The sequence below is a fragment of the Tamandua tetradactyla genome, chromosome 9 (genome assembly GCF_023851605.1).
Source record: "Tamandua tetradactyla isolate mTamTet1 chromosome 9, mTamTet1.pri, whole genome shotgun sequence".
Lineage (NCBI taxonomy): Eukaryota > Metazoa > Chordata > Mammalia > Pilosa > Myrmecophagidae > Tamandua > Tamandua tetradactyla.
The window spans coordinates 7,034,460-7,058,838 of record NC_135335.1 but is presented as its reverse complement, the minus strand read 5'-3'; the positions used below and the strand labels follow the sequence as shown (position 1 = coordinate 7,058,838).

Here is a 24,379-nt window from a genome sequence, read left to right as displayed (position 1 = left end):
TCTCCACAGAAACCACCTAATCAAAAGGTCCCACCCACAATTGGGTGGGTAACGTATTCATGGAAAGAACTTAATCAACAAGATCTCATCTTACGGTATTAACTCAGGATTAAAGAACATGGCTTTTCTGGGGTACACAACAATTTCAAATCAGCACATTCCACCCTCTGGATCCCAAAAAGGCATGTTCTTTACATATACAAAATACATTCATTTCATTACAATATCACAAAACCGTAAATCATTTCAGTAACGATATAAATACAACACAAAGTCAAAACCAGTACAAAATCTCATCAAGATCAGTTACAGCCATGATCTGTCCTAAGGCAAAATTCTACTCTGGACCTGTAAAACTTAGATCTGTCTGCTGCCAATATACAAAGGAAGAACATTCATAGGATAAATACCCCCATTTTCATAGGGAGAAATAGGAAGGAACATAGGGGTCACTGAACCCAAACAATTCTGAAAACCTGCAGGGCAAATGCCTTTAGGTTTCAAAGTCTGAGAGTCATGTATCCTTGGGGCTTTCAAAAGCAGCAGTCCCACCATTTCCTAGGACCTATGCAGCAGCGCTGCTCTCCCCAGACATTGGGGTGAGAGTTGCAACCCTGGGGCACATGTGGGGACCACCTTTCTCTCAGCTCTACCCAAGCTTCAAGGCAGCACCCGAAGATCCCTGTCATATCTGGGTCACATGTTCAACCCCTCCAGAACAACAGGGTAGCAGCCAGACTCCCCTCAATCCCCACTTTATGCTTTCTATCCTTTTCAAGGCCGGGGGCAGCAAAACTCTTCCTGAGAAATGATGTGGAAGGCCTGCCCTCTGCCTCTGGGGTAAACTCATCCTCTCCATGTGTATGGGTGGGTCAACTCTCCTGGCCCAAGATTTCCTGGCTCCAGACCTTAGCTTCCATAGTTCTGCCTCTGAAGCCATTTTTCCTTCAATTTGTCCCTTTTCTGTCCCTTTTAGTTCAGATTTGCAGTGGATCCATTCACACAAATAAAATCTAGCAAAAAAATTGTTGATTTTCCGTGTAGAACACAAAGACCAAAACCATCAGGCTATAGGACTTTCCACAGACCCTTTCTAGATAACTCCATCTCTAATCCTGGCTTTTTCTGAAATGGCATACTCCCTCAGTGGTCCCCATTCATCTAGAAGGGTAGCCACCCCTCCCTACATGGATGTTACAGGCCATCCCAGAATTTGCCAGTAATCATATATCTTTTATGGCTGGCAGCTCTTTGATATCTTGGATGGCTCGCCAAATGTCCCAACCCAGCATAGCCCCAAGACCAAAGAACACGGTAGGCAGAGAGTTACTCATGAGTTTTAATTAGGCATTTACTAACAGGAGAAGATCCTTCCCAATGGCAGCTAGTTGCAAAATAGAAGTCAGTGATCTGGGCAAACAGGAGGAAGGGAGTGGCTTATCAAGTTCAGCAGAGTCTCACAAGATTTGGTTACAGTGGAGTTTCAGCAAGTCTCATGAGTTGGTTACCAACAGTGATTAGGGGAGGGGAGTATTAACGCCTTTGACAATACATTCTTTCCCCCTTGAGAGGAAGGGTGGTCTGTTTATCTTCTGTGTCTGTGCTGTAGTCATGCAGGCTGCTACATGCTTAAGGCTTTTTTCTTTTCTGTTTTGTTCCCTAAAGGAAGGGGTCCTGACCCCTGAGTTACCACGTAACATAACTAGAAAATCCCTAAATATTTGGAAATTAAAAATATATTTCTAATTAACTAAGCATCAAAGAAGAAAACACGTACAAAATTAGAAAATGTTTCCAACTGAACTGTGATAAAAGCATAGCATATCAAAATTTGTGTGGTACAGCTGAAGAAGTACCTAGAAGAAAGTGTATAACTTTAAACATCTGCATACAAAAAATAGAAAGGTTTAAAATCAATATTGTATGTTTTTTTTTAATGAACTACAAAAAGTTTGGTAGTTCCTCAGTCAGTTAATAATAGAATTACCATGATTTAGCAATTCCATTCCTAGTTGTATACCCAAGAGAATAGAAAACAGTGTTCATACAAAAACTTGTACATAATTGTTGATAGTTGCATTATTAATAATAGTAAAAAAAAATGGAAACAACTCAAATGTCTACCAGCTAATGAATGGATAAACAATGTGGTATGTCCATACAATGGAATACTATCTGACCATAACTAATTACACATGGATGAACCTTGAAAACCTTATGCTAACTGAAGGAAGCCTAACACAAAAAGACCATATATTGTTTGATTCCACTTACATGAAATGTTCCGAATAGACAAATCCACAGACTTGAAGTATTTATCAGTGATTGTCAGAGTATGGAAGAAGGCACAATTAGGACTGACTGCTAATAGGCACAGGGTTTCTTTCTGGGGTGCATACTGAAGATATTGAAAGCCATTGAATTGTACACTTTAAAATGGTGAATTTGTTATGTGAATTATAGCTCAATAAAAGAAAAGAAGTTAGAAACACAAGTTAAACCCAAAGGAAGGAAATAATGTAGAGCAGAAATTAATAAAATAGAAAATAATGTATAAAGAAAATTAGCAAAGCCAAAAGTTGGCTATTTAAAAAAATTGATAAAATTGGTAAGTCTCTATCAAGACTGGCTAAGAAAATTGTATTACCAATTTGCTGGTTTGAAAGTTTTGTGTATTGTAGGATGGAAACCTCTGATTAGATTGTTTCCATGGAGACTGACCCACTCAATTGTGGATGTGATCTTTGATTCAATGGAGATGTGACTCTTCAAAGTGGGTCTTGATTAGTTTACTGGAATTCTTTAAAAGGGGAGACATTTTGAAAAGAACACAGTTGCTTCAGAGCCAACAGAGAGGCAAACATTTGGAGATGCTTGAGTGCCGACAGAGAGAATAGATGCCTAGATACAAATGTTTGGAGATACAGAGCCCAGCAGATGTCCCCATACCTTCCCATGAGGTGCTAAGCAAGCCAGAACCCAGAGTTGTATCACAGAGGAGCTAATTGAAGGCCCACAGACTCTTAGAGAGGAGACTACTGGCATTAGAAACTGAAAGCAAATGAGTTGGGAACAAGGACCAACAGATGCCAGCCATGTGCCTTCCCATGTAACAGACATTGGCCTTTCTTGAGTCTTAGTGTGGACATTTTTATGTCCTCAGAACTATAAGCTTGTAATATAATGAATTCCCTTTTTAAAAGCCATTCCATTTCTGATATATTGCATTCTGGCAGCATTTAACAAACTAAAACACCAATTATTGGGAATAAAAGAGTGGATACCATTATGAATTGTTAGACATTAAAGAGATAATAAAGGATTCTATGAAGAACTTTATGCCCATGAATTTGACAATTGAGATGAAATGAGCAGATTTTTGAAAAACAACTTACTGGTACTGACACAAAAAGATATAAAGATCTCAATATCCCTGTAGTTATTAAAGACATAGAATTTGTAATTAAAAATTCTTCCCACAAAGAAAACTCCAGGTGCAGACAGTGTCATGGTTAATTTTGTCAAACATTTAAGGAAAAGAAAATACCAACCTTATACAAACTCCTTTAAAAAAAAAAAAAAAGAGAACACTTTCCTATTCATTATATGAGGCCTGCAAACCTTGTTAATAAAACATTAAAAATAGACATTGCAAGAAAAATTTACAGGTCAATCTCTTATGAACATAGAAGCAAAATTCTCAGCAAAATATTAGCAAATAAAATCCAGCAATAGAAAAACAAAGATTATGATCAAATATTCACTACAAGAATGCAAGGTCGTTACGTTGTTCAAAAGTTAATCAATTTGATACATATTGATGCATTAACAGAATAAAAGAGAAAAGTCATTTGATTATCTTAAAAACTCTCAGCAAACTAGGAATAAAGGGAGCTTCCTTAATTTGATAGAGAGCAAAACTTAAACTTCCTAAAAAATCTTAAAGCTAGTATCATATTAAATTGTGATCTATTAAACTTTTTCCCATAAGATAGGGTAAAGGAAAGGATATCCACTTTCAGCACTCTGTTCAACATTGTACTGGAGGTACTTGAGGCAAGAAAAATAAAAAATACATTGAAAAGGAAGAAGGAAAGTTATTTATTTACAGGGGACATGATTGTTTATGTAAAAAATCCGAAGGAATCTGTTTTTTGTTTTTGTTTTTTTTTGCATATTCATCATCATGATCATTTCTTGGAACATTTGCATCTTTTCAGAAAAAGAAATAAACAGAAAAAAATTCATACATACCATACCCCCCACTCCTCCCCCTCACCGATCACCAGCATTTCACTCTAAATTTATTTTAACATTTGTTCCCCCTATTATTCATCTTTATTCCATATGTTTTACTCGTCTGTTGATAAGGTAGATAAAAGGAGCATCTTGTTTTCACAATCACACAGTCATATTGTGAAAGCTATATCATTATACAATCATCAAGAAACATGGCTACTGGAACACAGCTCTACATTTTCTGGCAGTTCCCTCCAGCCTCTCCACTACATCTTGAACAACAAGGTGATATCTACTTAATGCGTAAGAATAACCTCCAGGATAACCTCTCGACTCTGTTTGGAATCTCTCAGCCATTGACACTTTATTTAGTCTCATTTCACTCTTCCCCCCTTTTGGTCAAGAAGGTTTTCTCAATCCCCTGAAGCTGAGTCTCAGCTCATTCTGGATGTTTTCTCAATCCCTTGATGCTGAGTCTCAGCTCATTCCAGGATTTCTGTCCCACATTGCCAGGAAGGTCCACACCCCTGGGAGTCATGTCTGGACGGTCGTTTTACATCTTTTTTTTTTTTTACATGGACAGGCACCGGAAATTGAACCCGGGTCCTCTGGCATGGCAGGCAAGCATTCTTGCCTGCTCAGCCACCGTGGCCCGCCCTACTTCTTGTTTAATATCTTGAATTTTCAAGAGTAAGCATGCTGATTACATAAATGATGGAAGTAAAGAGCAAAAAGTTTAAAGCCCCACTTAATGCACTCTTGCTTCCTCCTTCAGAGGGAGCCACATTCAACAGTGTGTTGCAGAGCCTATGTTCTAGTTTGCTAGCTGCCGGAATGCAGTATATCAGAAACGGGATGGCTTTTAAAGGGAGGAATTTAATGAGTTGCTAGTTTACAGTTCCAAGGCCGAGAAAATGTCCCAATTAAAACAAACCCATAGACATGTCCAATTTAAGGCATCCGGGGAACAATACCTTGGTTCAAGAAGGCCAACAATGTTCAACGTTCCTCTCTTAGCTGGAAGGGCACATGGTGAACATGGAGGCGTCTGTTGGCTTTCACGTGGCTCTACCAAAAGGGAATCTTTCCCAAATTCAAAGGAATCTGTTTTAAAAGACTACTGGAATAAATAAATTAATTTAGCAAGGTCATAGAACACAAAGTCAATGTACAAAAATCAATTGTAAATGTGAAGAGGTGAGAACGACCTCTGGACCAACCAAAGAAGGCATACCACTGCATCCCTGTGTCCAGCGCCTATATCCTACCATCGTTGCCACCATGCCCAAGAGGAAGGGTGAAGGGGATTCTAAAGGAGGTAAAACCAAGGTAAAAGACAAACCACAGAGAAGATCCGCTGCAAGGTTATGTGCTAAACGTGCTCCTCCAAAGCCAGAACCCAAGCCTAAAAAGGCCCCTGCAAAGAAGGGAGAGAAGGTATCCAAAGGGAAATAGAGGAAAACTGATAGTGGCAAGGATGGGAATAACCCTGCAGAAACTGGAGATGCCAAAACTTACCAGGCACAAAAAGGCAAAGATGCTGAAGATGGCAGGCGAAGTGTGTGCATTTTTTATAACTGTATGTCTGGTGACTGCACAGTTTAAATAATATTTTGTATCAAATTTTATGAAAATGCAGAATTTTGTTTTACTTTTTTTTAAAGCTATGCTGTTAGTACACAAAATCCTTCATTGTTGTTTTTTGGGGAAGGGGCAATTGTCACTAATAGAATATCTCCAAAGCTGGATTAATAGGAGAGAAAACACCTTTCCCCTCTAGTTTTGAGAGACTTCTTTAATCCCAGGATATTGGATTCCCTGATGTTAATACACATTAACCATTTTGGCACAAATGTCTCATGATATGGAAAAACTAAAGTTTGTTATGTCCTCTTCTCCCACTCAGCCTTCAGCATAGAGTTGACTCCCTTAAATCTGTTGGGGCCTGATAATGTCAGGCAATCTGGACTTTACAGTTATGCCCCTGTGATGGCATCCCACAAAAGAGCATCGAGCCCTTGTTTAGTTCGTGGATCTTCAAACTGATAATTCTGCCATTTTCATTTTATTTCCTGAAAGTCAAGATTGGCTCATGAAAAGTGGTCAAACAACATGCTAAATGTGAAAATGTCAACCCTCACTCTAAACTTTCCTTGTTCAGAGCATCAGGTGAAGACTTCATTGGGTTCTATAGTGGCATTCTGATTTTGGTAGTCCATTGAAGAAGGGAGTTTGAAAGTTGTTGTATTCTGTTAATGATTGTCTGCCATATCCTGTCTGAAATACCATGATTGTTTATGAAAACTATCTTTAATAAAGCTGGATACAGTTTGGCTTGGGAAAAAAAGTAAATTGTGTTTCTATATTCTAGCAGCAAACAATGGGAAAATGAATTTTTTAAAAATTCATTACTTTTTATGACTGAATGATATTTCATTGTATGACTATAACACATTTTGCTTATTCGTTTATCTCCCAGTGGACATTGGGGCTGGTAATTATTTTTAAACCCATATACACTGGTGTGCAGAGATAAAATTCTTAGAAACATAGGGACTCAAACAGATACTTGGTACGCCATCATTCATAGCAGCATTGTTCACAAGTAGCCAAAAGGTGGAAATAATCCAAGTGTTCATCAACAAATGAATGGATAAACAAAAGGTGTTATATATATACATATATACAATGAAATATTTTTTCACACATAAAAAGGAATAAAGTGCTGTCATACAACATGGATGAATCTTGAAAACATTATTCCAAGTGAAATAAGCCAGACACAAAAGGACAAATATGATTCCACATATATGAAATATCTAGAATATATGAATTCATAGATTCAAAAATAGATTAGAAGTTATAAGGGGCTGAAAGACAGGGGAAATGGGAAGTTATTTCTTAATGGGTAAAGAATTTCTGTCTGGGATGATGAAAAAGTTCTTGAAATAGATAGTGGTGATGGTTGCACAATATTGTGAATGCTGTTAATGCTGCTGAATGGTTCAAATGATAAATATTATATATATTTTCCCACCAAAAAAATTCTTAGGAATGAATTTAACTGGACAGGCAAGACTTCTGTCCTTAAAACTATAAAACGTTGCTAATGAAATTAAAGAAACCAAAGAAGACTAAATGCATGTAAACCTATACCAGGTTCATGGTTTGGTGTATCAATGTTGTTAAGGTGACAGTTAGCCCAATTTGATTTATAGAATCTTTGTAATTCCAATAAAAATCGAAGCTAATTTTTTTTAATTAACAAGTAGATTCTGAGATATATAGGAAATACAAAGGCACAGCAAACACAGTTTTCAAAAAGATGAATGAATTTGGAGGACTATTGAATTTAAACGTTTACAAATCAAGACAGTCTTATGTTGGGATAAAGATGGACATGTATCAATGGAACAGAATAGAAAGTTTAGCAAATAGGCCCACACTGATATGGGCAGTTAATTTTTAACAAAGGTACCAGTGTAATTAAATGGGTAAAATAAGTCTTTCAACACCTGGTGCTAGAACTGGATATCTGTATTTTTGGAAAATGACCTTGACCCCTACCTCACATCATACACAAAAATTGATTTAAAATAGATCTTAGACTTAAATGTAAAAGGTGAAACTTTAAAAACCTAGAAAAAATAAGATAAAATATATGTTACTCTAGGGTAGGTAAATATTTCTTAGGGTATAAAATACACTAGCCATCAAAAAATGATAAATTGGATTTTATCAAGATTTATTTTAATAAAATATTTTTTGGTTCTTTAAAAAAATACCACTCAGAAAATGAAAAGGTAAGCTCAGATTATAAGAAAACATACACAATACATGTATTTGACAAAAGCTGTGTATCCAGAATATATCATGAACTCTTACAACTTAAAAATATGAAGCCAAGGAACCTAATTTAAAGATTTCACCAACCCAGTGAAATATTTGAAAAAACACTTCACCAAAGAAAATATACAAATGACAAAATAGCCCATGAAAAGATGTTCAACATTAGGAAAATGCAAATTGAAACACAATGTGATACTACTTCATGTATATCAGAATTACAATTGAAAAGATTGACAATACCAGGTGCTGGTGAGGAATATGGAGCAACTAGAACTTGCATACATCACTGATGGAAGTGTGAAATACTAGAACCACTTTGGAAAACAGATTAGCAATTTCTTGTAAAATTAAATATACAATGCTTTATGACCCAACGGTCTCACTCCTAGGCATTTATCCAAGAGAATTGAAAACATACCCAACCAGAAGATTTGATGAAAGTTGTAGCAGCTTGATTCACAATAGCTCAAGATGGAAACAATCTGTCCATCAGCCAAAGAATGGATAAATACATTTTAGTATATTTGCACAATAGACTGTTTTTCAACAACAAAAATGAATGGATGCAATCGGGATGCATCTCATAGATATTATATTGAGTAAAAGAAGCCAGACATGCTGTATGGTGCCATTTATATGACGTCCTAGAACAGGTATAACAAATCTATGATTAGAGAAATCAGAGCAGACTGCCTTAGATGGGCTGCGGCTTTGGTACAGAGGAGTGTTGGGAATGTGGAAGACCTTAACTTGGGTTAGTGGTTACAAACTAATTCAAATATACACTGAAAATCTGTAGTTTTGTAGTAGATAAATTATACCTCAATAAAGTTGATTTAAAAAAAAAAAATCATGTGTTCATACTAATACCTCCAGTACAAATCCAGCACATTAGGGTTCTTCCTCGCCTTTCCCCATTCCACATCCTCTCCCTTTAATCACAGGACTGTCTCTGGCTCCCAATGGCTATGGATTTATTCATTTTTTTTCTATCTTTTATACAAAAATAGCAAAAGAATTTTAGAATTACTACACCAAAACCATTATCGACCACGCATCTAATAGGTTAAGTTCAAGATATTTTTGTAGTTCCTTTTTTTTTTTGATCTCTCACCTATTTTTTTTTTATAGTTTGTGTCAATGCAAATCAATTTCATAATATGAGAAGTTACTATGAATCAAAGCATAAATACATTTTAAAAATACAATATACGATCCAAAACAGATGGATAGCATTCAGGTATAAAGCTTTTGGGAGTGTTCATTCATATACACACACTAGCTTAAGATCTGTTGGATTTGGTTGTTCCCATGTAGGGTTCTAAAGATGGAAAAAAATGACTAGTTATCAAGACTTCTGTGGCCATATTAGATACTGAAACATTTAAGCATCAGTGTGTGACCATGCAAAGAATTTTGTATTCTTTTATTCTTAGGAAGTCAATGAACTTGTTCGAAATTTACTTGAATTCTTGTATTTGTTTTTTGTGTGGTTGTAGTTATCAATTTAATATACAAAGGTTCATTTATTTATGTTTGTATTCAATTTTAGGGTTTTTAAAAATCCCTATTACATGTTTCTGAATATGTAAAATATTTCCACAGTTCAAGAGCCAAAACTATACCAAAAAATGTACTTAAAGAAGTCTCACTCCCATCTTATCCCTTCTACCCCACAGTAACACTTTTTACTCATTTCTATTTACTCTTCCTGTATTTCCTTTTGCTAATATATACCTTATTTCCCTCTTCTTACACAAAACTAGTATACTACATTTTAAACAATTTATCCTGGAAATCCCTTATATCAGCTAATGGAAACCTTCCTCCTTTCTTTCTACTACAGCATGTGCTTATTTAATCAATCTTCTATGGACAGGAATTTAGGTGGCTTCCAATATTTTGCAATTACAAATAATTCCATGTTGTTTCATATTTATGGAAGTGGATCTTCAGAGTAAATTCCAAGAGGCTGGGTTGCAGGGTCAAAGGGAAAATGCTGTGTTGCCTTGATAGTGGAACCAGATTCCTCTTCCCAGTGACAGTGCCATTTTGAGCTCTCACCTGTTTCCCTACAGCCTTACCAATAAAGTATGCTGAGTTGTTTTTTTTTTTTAACTTTTCCAATTTTATTTAGAGTGAAATTGAACATCTTTTTATATATTTAAGGGTGGACTGAGAACTCTTTAAAGTTGTGACCCATTCCACATAGGACACAAACTGACAGGTGCCCTAGATATACTTGTTAAATGGATAAATGATTTTGTTGGATTTAAACTGAATTCATCATGTTTGGACTCTTGTGAAACCTGTCTCTGTGACAAGGTGACCCTTGTCCCAGTGTGGGGTAGTGCAAGGTATCTGGCAGAGATCAAGTCAAAGAGGAGATGGGTTCTAGAGAGCACAAGTCCTAGTCCTTCCCACTGCTTAGAACCTACCATGAAAACAGATTCCCAGTGGAATAGAATGAAAGGATGCAGCACCATGAGTCCAGCAACTTCCCCCCAAATCACTGCATCACATGACACTAGTAACACTGTAACTGAGTGTTTCGGTTTGCTAAAGCTGCCAGCATGCAGTATACCAGAAACAGACTGGCTTTTAACAATGGGGATTTATTAGCTTGGAAGATACAATTCTAAGGCTGTGAAAATGTCCAAAGTAAGACATCAACAAGATGATGCCTTCTCTGAAGACTGGTTACTGGTAACTTCTTTGCCAGTAGCAAGGCACATGGCAGCATCTGCTGGTCCTTCTGTCCCAGGTTTCGTTGCTTCAGCTTCTGGTTTCTCCATCTGTGGCTTTTTCTCTAAACTTCTCTGGGTGTTTCTCTTTGAGCTTCTTTGAATTTCATCTTTATAAAGGACTCCAGTTGGGATTAAGACCCACCCTGAATGAGGTGGGTCACATCTCAATTGAAATAACCTAATCAAAAGGTCCCACCCACAATAGGTCTACACCCATGGGGATGGACGAAAAGAACCTTTTTCTGGGGTTCATAACAGCTTCAAACCCCCACACTTAGTACCTTAGTAATATAAATAGTCCTATGTTCTGTTATAGTTAATATTTTTAAATACATGGACATGAGAAGACTTTTTCTGATTGACTGATAGATAATATAATTACAGGGTTCAAAATCAAAAGTACTATTTAACAAAAAAAAATTTAACCCCTGTTCTTATTTCTAAGCCTTCAAATTAACTTTCTCTCAAAGGGGAGCTGAGGGTTTTGTTCAGAGATATGTCATGCCTGCTCAAGCAGATACATTTTTCCCCTGTATTGTAGCCTATTACACACATGATTCTGTAAATCCTTTTTGTCACTTAACTGTATATTTTAGAGATCATTTTATAATCTATTCAATACATTAAGAGCTTCCTTAAGCTTTTTCTTAGTAGTGTCCTTAGCATCCATTGTGTTATAACTTATTTTACCAGTCCCTTATTGATAGACTTTTAGGCTGTTTCTAATCTTTGCTGTTATAAACAGTACTATAATAAATAACCTTTATTTATTTACTGTGTATATAATGGAGCTGTAGGATAAATGAGCAGCTATGGATCAAGAGGGTCAAAGGATATACTCCTTTGTAATTTTGATAAATGATGCTAAATTGGCATACTTGGAGTTGAGCCAGTTTATGCTGCAGCGGGGTGAGACTTGTCAAGTTGGATCTTGGCCAGCCTTCTTAGAACTTGCACAGAAGTGGGCTGGCTGAATCATTGAGCTCTCAATGTGATGACCACCTCTGGTCTGCATCTGAGAAGACCTCAGCTGGGCATGCAAGGGTTTGGCCCAAGGGAGGCACAGGCTTCAAAATGAGAAATAAAAAGGGACCTGCTTTTGAGTTGACGGTTTTGATGCCTGTCTGAGAGGCTCTAGGTGGAGATGGCTTCTTCCAGCAAGGCCACACATGCTAGATATAGACTGACAAGGATAAAATACTCCCTAGCAGTGTAACAGTATGAAGTGCTATAATAAAAGATAAGTTACCATGGGGAGCAGAGGAGGAATCCTTAACTCTTCTTAGGGAAGGCTCCACAGAGAGAGAAACATGCAATCAAGGGTGGGAGATCCAGGACTAGGAACCATCAGAACGTCTAGGTGAGATGAAGGAGGCATCCAAAAGATCATACAAGAAGGTCACACCAAAAAAGTGGTTTCCAGGAAATGCCTTTTCCTTCAAGGGACAAAGGACTCAAGTAGGGTTCAAGAAGAACCCAGAACCCACTCTTCCCCAACACATATGCTCTGTCAGTTGTTCCTGTTGTGCAAACCACAGCCCACCCTTAAATACCCAGCTAAAGGCTCATCTTTAGGAAGTCTCAGCTCCCACAGTGTGGCGCTCACACCTGTGAAGTCTACTTGCATGTTTTTTTTCTCTCTCTTTCCTACTGAGTAAGGCCATTGGAGGTTAGGGACTGGGGTTCTAATCATTTGCATCTCAATGAGTAGCATAAAGTAGTTTTCTAGTTGAGGGCTCAGGTAAACTGGAGAACCGGTAGTAGAGAAAACTAGGAATCATTTTGAGGAGCCTATAAGTCCTAGAAGTGGTATTCCTCCAAACCTGCCTCCAGTAGGCCCTGGTTAAAGCTTTTTTCTGCTTCTCAACCAATTCAGAAACTTGTTCCTTTCCCGTGTTTACTTTTTGCTTGGTAAATTAACTCTTTAAACCTTCAGCCTACCAGTGAGTTTGTCTGAGGGTGGATAAACGTTGCCACACCTGAGTCAATAGAGAATGAATCAGTGTGGCCCTCATCGATGGGTGTGATTCAGTCACTATGATGGCTGGGATCCCAGAAGGAACTACAAAACAGGGAGAGAGGGGAGTGGGGAATAGAGGAATAGAGTTAGGACAAGCCATTTTTTTCCACCTGTCACACCCTTCTCATCTCTGCCACATTTCTCCTATCTCTGCAGCTTCACTTTGGTACCACCTTTTGTGAAGCCCTCTGTTGACCTCTGTGACACTGCCCTCGCTGCCTTACTTCTGCCGCTCTGCCTATGCTTCCCTCTCTTTTGCTGGATTCTCTTCTATCTTCTTCTAAATAGAATCTTCCAAAGTGCTAGCTTTGGTCCTCTCCTTGCACCCTCTTCCTGTATCTCTTTACTCTCAGAGAACTCATGCATGCTCGTGGATTAAGGGCCAAGTCTGTCTCCTCAATACAATACCACACTCTCCCTTGACTTCTCTGCTGGACTGGAGCTATTTCCATTGCTACCAGATGTTTTCATTTAGGTGTCCTGTCATCACCTCAAAGTAAACATGGATAAAATTGAATCTCTCTTCCCCCTCCCAGTTTCCTTCTTTCTGCCTATGGCATCGTCATTCCCTCACCCACCCAGGCTTAAAACCTAAGTCATATTTGACACCTCCTCCCCATTCTTCCCTTCCCAAATGCAAGTCTTGCAGGCTGCCTTTGTAACATATCTTGTAACTCTTTGTCCTTTCTGTTCTATCTGCTAATCCAGGATCTCTGCACCCCATGCTTCCCCTTTGGTCTTCCTGCCTGCAGTTTCTTCCCTAGCCAGACTGATTATCCAGAATGATTATTTTATTTTCTCTTCTGCTCAAAAAAGCAGATAAAGTCCAGACACCTTAGCCTCAGGCTTAGGACCCTTTGGCCCCAACCTGCCTCACTGAATTATCACATATGATTAAGAGTGCAGGCTCAGGAGCCAGACTCTCTGGGATCAGATTTTATCCTTGACACAGGCTATGTGGCTTCAGACAATTACTTGATCTTTCTGTGCCCAAATTTCCTCTTTAAAATTGTCATATAAGAAAGAAAATTTATAATCGTTTCTAGGGTCACTGTAAGCGCTCAGATGTTAGCTTTTGATCACAATAATTTCCACAGAGGGAGCACTGCACACTGCACACTTCTCTGCACATCTGTCCCCTGGACACGTGTTGTTCCCTCCTGTTGCCTGTGCACAGCCTGTTCTCCCCATCTAGAATGCCCTTCTCTCCCTGCCAGCTCTTACCCTTCAAGGGCCATTTACCTCCTCCCAGCTCCTTCTAATGAAAGTGTGTCTAGTGCTTTCTGCAGTACTGCTCAAAGTGGGCTAGGTGGTGGTGGGTTGGTCAGGGGTCTACAAAGCCACCCACAGGCCAAACATGGCACATCTTCGTGGAGGGTTTCTTTTTCTTGCGAAATAATTCACGTCTTGGAGTCAAATACAAAATTGACCAAAGATCTTTAAAACAAAACTACCAAAACTGTTCAGAATGGAGGCATCTTGGGCCACTTCCAGCCCCAGTGGGGTTCTATATTCATTTTGCAGTGGAAAGGGCTGAGGGGCATGGCCATGATGAGGACAAGGGACAGGGTAGGCAGCCTGTTAAGGGTCCCTTTAACCCATGGTGCTCTCTCCTTCCTGAGAATTTAGAGAACTCAGTGTCTTCCATTTCTCTTAGGCTGCCTCAAGGTAGTACTTGTAGTACATTGTTTTTCAGCTTTCCACATGTGTAGATCTTATCTCTCCAACAAAATCATAAGCACCTGGAGTGCAAGGCTGGGTGGGACTGTGACGTACTAGAAGGAGAGGCCTATGTTTGAATCCAGGCCCTAGCATTTACTAATTAAGCAAGTTATTTTACCTCTCAGGCTTGGGGTTCCTTCTGTATAAGATGTGGATAATCCTTACTTAATGAGGTTGTTATGAGGAGCCACTGTGTGTGCAGCACAAAGACCAACAGATGGCATTGGGGGGCACTCAGGAAACCTCAGGCCCTCCACAGCAGTGCCAGGCACTCAGTAAGCATCTGATTCACAGATGTGCCCTCCCCCAGATGGAGCCCCTACCTCTACCCCCATCTTCCCTGCCTCCCTGCTTATCATAGCGGATGCTCCTTTCTAAGCCACTCTCCTTCTTGTGTGCTAGCTCCTGCCCCTTCTCACCTTCACAGAGACCTCACTCATATAACTGCCTTCCCTTTCTCCTACATCATTGCATGCTTCCCTTTTGGAGCATTCTCTTCATCTTGTAATTTGGCTGTAGAATCACTCTGTCTAAAACAAGGCAAAACAAACAAGCAAAAAACAAACAAAAAACCCTTGATCCCATTTCTTCTATATACACATACAAATTTTGGGAGGGGTGCATGGACGGAGAATCGAACCTGGATCCCATATCTCTTCTAGTTACCACTCCATTTTTCTGCTCCCTTTACATTAAAAAATCACCAAGAGAATTGGCATATTTATTGTTTCCATTTCTGCTGTCATTCCCTCCTGAACCCATTCAGTCAGATTTTTATCTTCATTGTGCCACCAAAACTGCTCTTATCTTATCCAGGTCTCCAGTGACCTCTGCATTGCAGGACTAACCTCAGGCTTCATTTTACCTGGCGTGAGGAGCATCTAAGACTGATTAGTCCTGCATCCAGGAAACACCTCTGCCCAGAAGTCCAGACTCCACACTCTCCTGATTTCCCTCTAACCTTACTGGCCACTTCTCAGTCTCCTCTGCTGGATCCCCCTCTGTCCCCCTCACATCTAAGTGTGGGAGAGCCCGTGCTGTCCTTGAACCACTTCTCATCTCTACCTACATTCAATCCTAGGTAATCTCATCCACTCTTGTGGCTTTAGTTGCCATAGGAAAGGTGCCCAGATGTATATCTCAAATCCAGACCATTCTCCAGAATTCCAGACTAGGAGATCCAACTGCCTACTCTCCATCTCTGCTTGAACAGGTCACAGAAACTTCAATTCAACATGTCTAAAATGAACCCTTCATTCCCCCCACCCCCACCCCCACTCTACTCTTCCTACAAACTTCCCCATCTTAGTAATGGAACACTATCCTTACCAGTTGCTCAAGCCTCTCTCTCTCTCTCACAAATCCCACAGCCAGGCGATTAAGCCCTGTCAGTTCTACCTTTAAAATATAGAGATCAAACTGTATACTTGAAAGTGGTTAAAATAGGAAATGTTATGTTGTATGTATGTTACCACGTTAAAAATTTAAAAAGAAAATCTAGCCATTTCCTGCTACCTCCCCCTCTCCCATCCTGATCCAAACCACTCCCCCCTCTCACCTGGACCAACCCCATTAGCCTCCTATGTGGTTTTGCTGCATCTGTCTTCTCCCACCTCCACACTCTACCTTCCACCAACAACCAGAGTAATATTTTCAAAACATAAGTTTAATTATGGCATTCTTTGGTTTGAAGCCTTCCAATGTCTTTCCCTCTCACTCAGAGTAAAGTCCAGATTCCTTATCACAGCCTATGAGGCCCCATGGGACCAGGCCAGGCCTGCTACTTCTCTGGCCTCATCCCCAACCAGGCTCCCTCGCTTACTCCGACCCAGCCATACTGGCTTCCATTCCTTGAACAGGCTGAAAACTCTCCTCTTAGGTTTTTTTTTTTTTTTTTTTCCTTCTGCCTGGAATGCTTAGTAGGTCCAGGTCTTGCCCTGACTTCCTTTATATGTCTGCTCAAATGCCACCTTACCAGAGATCCTTCCTTGAGAAAACTCTCTAAAAGTGCAGCCCTGGCACTCTCTGACCCCTAACCCTTATTTTCCTTACCACCAACCATCACATGACATAAGTTTTGCAAGTGTGTTTGGTTTATTCATCTCCTCACCACTAATAACAACACAAGAGGCTCATTGGTGCCTGGCACATAGTAGGTGCCCAGGAGCTGGGCAGGGGGCACAGTCTAGACTGGAGTAGCCCAATGGACATGGACCTGGCCTCTGTTCTGCTATGTCAGGCTGGACAACTTTATTTAACCTTTTTGAGCTTTAGTTTCCTTCTCTGTTTGAAGGTTTTTAGGAGGATTAGAGACAAAACATTTGAAGTTCCTGAGACATGGCCAGTGCTAAAAAAAAAAATGAGGGCTAAAAAGGCCATTTAGCTGCTCTCTACACCTGTTTCCAAGGCATGAACAACCCTGTTTCTCTGCCCTCAGGATGGAAGGCTGGTATACAAATGAAGGAAGCACTAGATTCTATTCTCCATGTTATACTTCCAAGCATCCCCTAAGCATGCCCTACCAAGGTGCCCTCCTCACCCCAGATGATGGCCAGCTCTGATCAGAAGGGGCAGGCTGAGACCCTCCTCCAACCCTGCTTTGGACTCAGGTGGCCCCCAATGTGGGGAGCAGAGGTGCTTGCTTGGAATATGGAGGACCTGACTGGGCTTTATGAGACACGGGCCCCCTGGATCCTCCTCTGACAAAGCCACCAAGTTCAAGATGGGTGGCAACACTGGGTGGTCCCTGGCTGGTCAGTGAGGGTGACTAAAGAATTGAGATTCCCTGTGCACCACCAGGCGGCGCCAGAGGCAGTTCAGCTCTGGCAGGACTAACTGTTATTGGACTGTTTTCAGACCCTGGGTTTAGGCAACCAAAGAGGCACATGTACCCAGGAGTCTTGCAGAAAAAGAAGGGACACGATGCCAGTTCTCTCCCACCCCCCAGCTTGCTGGGTCCTGTGAGCCAAAACAGGGCACAGTAAGGGGCCAGAGGTCAGGATTCAGACTCTTTATTGATAAGCATTTGTGAACCCCTTGCCCTGTGAGCTCAGCCAGCCTCTGCCCTACATTTCCAGCCTTATGTGGGGAATGCATCCCTGCCTCCTGGATCATCCACCTGAGTCTGGTTCTGCCAAAGCTGTGCCTGATTTGCCACACAGTCCCCAGGAACCCCAGTGTTTAGGTCAGGGATAGATGTGGCAACAGGGTCATAGACAGGTTCTTGCCGTTGAAGACTGTTCTCTATCCAGAAGAATCTCAGTTTCAAATGTGTGGGCTCCAAGAGGGCCTCCTGGAGACTGCTGGTTAGGTGGAGAGACTGAGCTGCAGATACCTCCAGATTCAGCCTGTTTTCCATCTTTCCTGAGGCTCTTGGGTGGCTAGCAGATCTGCTAAAGGTAGGAGGTCCTAGGCAGTGCCTCAAAGTGGATAGTGATGCCAGAGGCTGTGGAAGGAGGTATGGGGAGGGAGAAATCAGAGAGCAAGCCAGCTGAGTCCTTGGGTGACCTGAATTTTACCAGCCCCAGTCCTTGGTTATTGGCTATAATGTTTGGCCAGACCCTCAGTCCCAAAATAGATCATCCCTTGGTCCCTGGTACACTCTTTCCTCCACCATTGGCTCATAGAGATAGGAACTATTAAAGCAACCTTCTGCTCTTCTAAACCAGGCAACTCATAGAACCTTCCTGCTGTCCAGCAAGGATTGGAGGAGCCTATGCTTGCCTCCTTCTCTGCTTTGGGCCAGCAGGATGGTGGTGCCTGGAAAAGGTCAGACTCCCGTGCAAGGCCTTCCCCCACCTGTCTCTGACCTGCACTGGAAGCGGGGATCCCTGGGGTGAGTCTGTAGCACCTGATGCACCTCTGGAGGAGGGTCCAAGCCCATCTGTTGTGCCCGATGCCAGCGCTGCAGGCGTGTGATCCCTATAGGGTGAAAAGATGACACTGGGACCTCATGGGGGTTGAGGAAGAGCCAAGGCTAGAAAATGTGTGGAGGGGTGTGTCTCAGGAGCCTCTAAAGCCCACCATCCCTGGAGACCGCCTGAGAGAGGCAGGCAGGGGCCAGGTTTACTTCAGACAGATGTGGGTAACAGGACTGGCATAGGGATGTGCTTGGTGGGTCTTGGGTGGGGTTCTCACCTGTGCAAGGCCCATACTGCCAGGCCAGGTCAAACTGCCTCAGCAGCTCCAGCTCTGCTTCATCCACGTCGGGGGCTTGGGGCTCTTTCTCTGCAATGAGATGCTGTCTCAGGCCTGCCCAAACCTCTGCTCCTCACCTCAAGCCACCCTTGGCCTCTGCCACCCAGTACGGCCAGCCCTTGTGCAGGAAGCGGAGGATAGACCACGCTCTCCCTTCCATTCCCCCTCCGCCACCCACTTCCCCCCTGTCCCTCGGTGTCCGGCTGTCCGGCCTCCCCCACCTAGCTCTGATGCCAACTCCCCCTTGCTGTGCCCGGTGGGCCCCTCCCTCCTCTTCACTACGGGGTAGGAGTCAGTGATGAGCCGCTTCCGGCCCATGGCGGCCACCCAGGCAGGCGGAGAAGGAGGTGACTGCGGGAAAGAAGAGAGGCCAGCGGGCGCAAGAGAGACAGCTGCTGAGAGAGATGGGGCCAGCGACGGGCAGACGGGATGACCCAGACGAGCAGAGAGAGGAAGTCCGGCTGGTTCCAGGGAATGACGACTCTTCCCCACCCCCACAAGCTCGCAAACACAAAAGACTCGAACCAATGGCAGACCGCCTCGGTCGGGTGGAGCCCCGACTCTAACCAATGGCAGGTGGCGCGGACCTAGGGGGCGGGGTCTCTCCTGCAGCTGTGTCCTGTGGGGGGAGACCTGTCAAGATGCCCCAGACTTCACCACCTCTTCCTACCCCACCCCTCTATTGGTCTGCGGCGGGGTCTCTAGGGAGTTACAGTGCGTTCTCCTCAGCCTCTCACTTCCCGTTTTCCCTTCCTAGGCAAATGTTCTTTTCAGCCCCACTAATCCCCGTGGCCGTTTTGTAATTCCCCAGAGTCCAGCTGGAGCTTTCCGCCCTGGCCCCTTGGCCCGCGCGCGTTGTGGGGGCAGGTCTGGAGGTCCGAGGAGAGTTTGGGCTATTCCAGCCCCTTTCCCAGCTCCCACCCCACCCCAATTGGACCCAGGGGACCTGGCTGGAAAAGTGCACAGTTCCGAGGAGCTCCTTTCTCACAGTCTGCGCCCAAAGACACTGCCTGCTGTTAGTCTAGGCAAGCATTTGCTTTGTCAGCCAGCCGCCCCACTAGTCAGGAAGATATACTGAACCGGGGGTTCAATCACACACCCCTATAACTTACCTTGACCCCCAGTTCTTCCTGAGTCAACTGTGCCCTTTTTCTCTCGCAGTAAAGGGAGAGCATGAGCAGAAAATGACAATGAATCTGACACTTAAACACAGCATTTACAATGTGCCAAGTACTGTTCTAAGCACTTTGCCACAGTTGCTCAATTTAAATGTGAAAAGATTTCACAAGTAGGAATTATGGCTAAATTATTGTCACTGCTGATGGTCGCATGCATTATGGGGCCCCAATTAAACCACAGTTGCCCATTCCCTCCAGGAGCTCACAGGCTAAGAGGGCAGATAGGACACATAGAGGGGACCACAGGGCTGGTTAGCTTTGCAAGACCTTGTGGAGAAAGCAGACTGCTGTAAACAGTGTCTCTCAATTCTCCACCCATGACCTTTGTCCCTTGGGCTCCTGTCATCGCTGACTCACCCCTACCCTGCCTCCCCCTCACCAACTTCCTGGCAGCAGGGAAAAATGCTGGCCAGTGGGAGCCTGGGAATCAGTGAGGACCAGCGAAGCTCTAATCACCCTGAGAGATGCCATCAGTTCTTCCTCCCCAGGGTGCAAGGCCTTTAGGGTGAAGCAGAGATGCCAGGGCTAGAGCCTACTCTGAGGCCTCTGCTTTCTTCCTTTCCCTCTGCTCTGAGGTCTGGGTGCTCTGTGCTGGGAAAAGGGTGGGTCCCTCATGATTGTGGCCAGTCCAGTGTCTTTGTAAGAAGCAAAGGAGAAGAATGCTCTGAAATGGAGCACACCAAAGGGAAGGGAAAGGGAAGCAGGCCGTCAGCAGGGGCCTCCTCCTGCCTGGCTCCCCGTTAGCTCCCTTGAGGAGAGCTGTGTGGAGGAGCACAAGCTTGTGAGTATACTGCAGAGCTGGAGGGCCCTTCCCTGCTGCATTGTTTGGGCTGGGTCTGGTCTAATCCCCCCAAGTACCTCATGGACTAAGTGGGGCCCACCTTCAGGGAGGCAGGGGCCCAGCTGAAGTGGGGAGGAAAGCATAGAGGCCCACTCCATTAAGGCTGCGAAGGGTTTAGGTACTTAACCAGGCCGAGTACTCCATGGAGAGTTGGCACCCAGTAGGCCTTAGCAAGGGCCTCCTGGGCCTTCCCAGAGATGTGTGGCACTCAGGGTCCCAGCTGCAGTCACCACCCACCTTCTGAGTCTACAAAGCCCCGAGGGAGTAGGGAGTCGTGGGTGGGGCAGACCCCTCCTCATTCCTGGTCCCTTCCACCCTGAAAGCTGATAGCCGTGGGGCCCTGCAGCCGCCCAGGGAGCGTGAAATGGGGTGTGCCGCTGGGCGGCCACAGCAGCTCCGACTGCTGCCTGGGCGGTTCCCTCCTTTCCTGTGCAGCCTCTGGCCCCCCAACCTGCTCTGTGGACACAGTCTGGACCAACCCTGCCACCCGCCCCCAGCTCTGCCTCCCTCTGGACCTGGCCTTTCCCACCCAGCCTGGAAGATGTTTCCTTTGGCCTTAAGCTTCCTTCCAGCCCCAAGAAAGATAATCAGTTTGGGCTCAGGCAACACTGGACTGGCTTTCTGCTTAGTGTGGAAGGGACTCTTCACATGTACCATCGCCCTTTCTTCATTAAAGAGTGGGATCAAGCTCCGAGGGGCGAGCTAGCACCCAGGGATTTCAGAGCCATCCCTGTCCCAGTTGATCTCCTTTCCTGACACAGCCTCTGAATCCCCAATGTTCTCTGGCAACTAGACTGGACCTTGGTCTACCCAGCACTGGGTCTCTTCTTCCTTATCCCCTACCCTCACCCACCACTGCCTCTTATCACTATCCTACCTGGAACCCCTGCCCTACCCAGGAAACCTCCTGGGCCCATCCCCCAAATTGCTGTCCTGGGACCTGTCACAGTTCAGGCTGCAGGCTGGAGGGCCAGGCCAGAGGTCTGAGTTAGGGGCTAAAAAGTTTTCTCTTTGTGGGAGAGTTTCCTAAGATTGAAACCTAGGTTCCTTGTGGCAGCCCTGCCCCTCAGAGGCTGGTGAGGGGACTATCAAGAGTGACTCTTGCACCCCTGCCTCAGAACACTCAGCCCTTGCTTAAGGGCTAAGTCCAAAGTACTGGGGAGCCCAGAAGAGGAAATAAATGGAGGGGGAGCCCTGCACCTTCATAAGAATGGAGGCCCTCTGCTGACTGCTCCAGAGGAAGGGGGATTAGGCCTGACTTAACGCAAACAGTACGGGGTGGGGGTGGGGGTCCAGCACTGCTCATGCATCCTCTGGGCTCCTTCTCCTCTCCCAGCTTCCAGTGGGGCTTGTACGGAGAACCAGGAAGAGCTGGGAAGGTGGGGACAGGTCGAGGGAGGGAAGCAGCTGCTTGGGACCCAGCAGGCTCTGGGGCATATTCTGCTCTTCTCCTGGGACCCCTTCCTCAGGCACTTGGACCCTGCCAGTCACCCTGAACTCAAAACCATTCCTGCTCAGGCATCCTGGGCAACCAGACTAGCATCCCTGGCCCCCCAACATACTCACACAGCCTGGGCCCCACTCCTCTCCCCGTGGGCCAGAATTCTTATAGGCAGTCCCTTCTATTCCCTCACGACCAGCCATAGCCTGCTCCAGGTTCTCTGGCCTAGTGGGCTTCAGGGGTGGGATCCAGGTGGCAGGGAAGGATTTCCCGGGTCCCTCTAGGTTTTTCTGCCATGGTTTCCTCTGCTCTGTCCCAGTCGCTGCCCTCCAGTTATCTCCCCTTCCACCTTGGCCATCTTGGCTCTGAAGAAGTTCTGGGAAGATTTGAAAAGGGGCTCTTCTGGCTATTCCTCACCTTGGCCACCAGGTGTCAGACTTTGTCCAGCTGGAAGGAAGATCCTAGTTAACCATTTCCACCCCAGGAGGCAGGCCTTGGAGATGAGAGCAAAATCGAAGGGGCTAGGAGTCATCTCTGAACTCATGAGGCTGAGAGACCCTGAAGGCTAAGACTGGGAAAGGACTGAAATTCTAGTTCTGAAGCTTTCTCACAGTTACTCCCTCACTATCTCCCCACCCCATTGACAAGGGCTTTGTCCCCTGCTGGGAAATTAGGGAATGAGGCTGAGTCAGGGAGCTCAAGAAATGAAGGGACAAAGACAGGGGCACTTGTGGCTCCAGAGAAGAAGGGGGAGCTGAGAGGGAGCTACCCGTCAGAACATTCAGCCAGGCCTGAATCACTGGCCCTTGCCCTCTAGGTTAGGGGAAACAGAGGGCCTCCCTTTGCTCTTCCCCATTTGGAGTGGTTGGGGAGAGAGTGTGTATGTGTGTGTGTCAGATTAGTGCTTGAATGTACTTCCTCATATACCAAGGGGCCCCTAAGTCCTAGATGTTGGGTCAGTCTTTGCAAAAGGGGAAAGCTGGCAAAGCATGCCCCCTTTTGCCCATCCCCATGAGCCTCTCTTTTATACCCATTCCTGTCCTGCCTCCTAACTGCCCCCTCAAGTGATGGTTCTCCATCTTGTGCTCCTCCTCTCAAGCACAAGTGGATTTCCAGGCACCCGAGATGACGATGAGGTTTCTAATCTGTTACATGGTGTCTGGCAGAGACAGAGAGGAAGGCCTTCTCTCCTGCCCTCCATTCTCCCTGGGAACATGGGACTGCAGGCCCCTGCAACTCTAGGTTCTTAAGTTGACCTCTGAATACCTGGGCCCCTGCCCACAAGGCCATATGTAAGTGGTGGAACCTAAGATGACCAAGGGAAACTCATCCATCCCCTCCTCACACAGCCTGAAGCAGCAGTAGGGAGAGAACCAGTGATAGATTCAGTCACAGAAGAGAGTGATAACTGAACTGTGGCCGCATTCCCTATCCTGCTGGCCTGGCATTTTCATAAAAAACCCTGGGGGACACAGTGCCAAAATCCAAAGGATGGGCTCATTCTCTATCGCTAGGGAGCTCCCTGGGGGAGGATTCGAGAACTGGCCTCTTGGACACGTTCCCCTGTGTGCCCCCTCCCATTTACCCCCTCCTCCCGCCCTCTCTTCTCCTGGCCTTCCTTTCTTTGTTTCCTTCACCCCTGGCCACGCAACATTATAAGCTCCCAGCACCCAAGAACACTCGGAACCCTTGATTCTCTGCCTTTCCTGCTTTGCCAGTCCTTGGCCTGAGATGAAGCCCTTTTCACAGAGTTCCCACTGCTGGCCTGTGGAATTTCACAATCCATGCCAATTGAGCCCATTAGAAAATTATGTTTGCTGATTAAGTGGGTCCTCAGGACTGCCCAGCAACCCTTTTTATTCTCTTATGGTCTTCTTATTCCATTCCCCAGACCTCTCCTTTCTTCTCCCGCCACCATCCCCTCATTCAACAGAAAACATTTTTAGATTTCTTCGATTTAAAAACAGCACAACATACCAAGACTTATGGGATGCAGCAAAGGCAGTGCTGAGAGGGAAATTTATAGCTCTAAATGCTTACATTAAAAAAGAGGAAAGGTCTCACATCAGAGACATAATCTCACAACTGGAGGATCTAGAAAAAGAACAAATGAAACTCAAGCCAGCAGAAGAAAGGAAAGAAAGG

At 44.2% G+C, this 24,379-nt stretch overlaps 2 protein-coding genes and 1 pseudogene across 14 annotated transcripts in view; 2 read left to right on the top strand and 1 right to left on the bottom strand.

Annotated features, from left to right (window-relative positions):
• RAD9A (RAD9 checkpoint clamp component A) overlaps nt 1-24,379 on the top strand; it is a 102,505-nt gene that overhangs the window by 44,407 nt on the left and 33,719 nt on the right. The window lies entirely within an intron of this gene.
• Nucleotides 4,823-5,867, top strand: LOC143646535 (non-histone chromosomal protein HMG-17 pseudogene; annotated as a pseudogene).
• POLD4 (DNA polymerase delta 4, accessory subunit) lies at nt 17,573-19,284 on the bottom strand. Of its 2 annotated transcripts, none has more exons than XM_077115564.1 (4): nt 18,996-19,284; nt 18,715-18,804; nt 18,428-18,498; nt 17,573-18,022 (listed from the first exon to the last, which is right to left on the bottom strand). In XM_077115564.1, the coding sequence occupies exons 1-4, from the start codon at nt 19,090-19,092 to the stop codon at nt 17,657-17,659; spliced, it is 624 nt and encodes a 207-aa protein (XP_076971679.1). In that variant the 5' UTR covers nt 19,093-19,284; the 3' UTR covers nt 17,573-17,656. The 2 variants fall into 2 exon arrangements, with proteins under 2 accessions (XP_076971679.1, XP_076971680.1); XM_077115565.1 differs by having other exon boundaries at nt 17,886-18,022; nt 18,387-18,498; nt 18,996-19,282.

Coding starts and splice junctions, on each gene's coding strand:
- POLD4 (XM_077115564.1), bottom strand. CDS start 19,092: ATGGGCCGGAAGCGGCTCATCACTGACTCCTACCCCGTAGTGAAGAGG. Junction 18,805..18,995: donor GGAGTTGGCATCAGAGCTAG/GTGGGGGAGGCC, acceptor ATCTCATTGCAG/AGAAAGAGCCCCAAGCCCCC. Junction 18,499..18,714: donor GCAGTATGGGCCTTGCACAG/GTGAGAACCCCA, acceptor TTCACCCTATAG/GGATCACACGCCTGCAGCGC.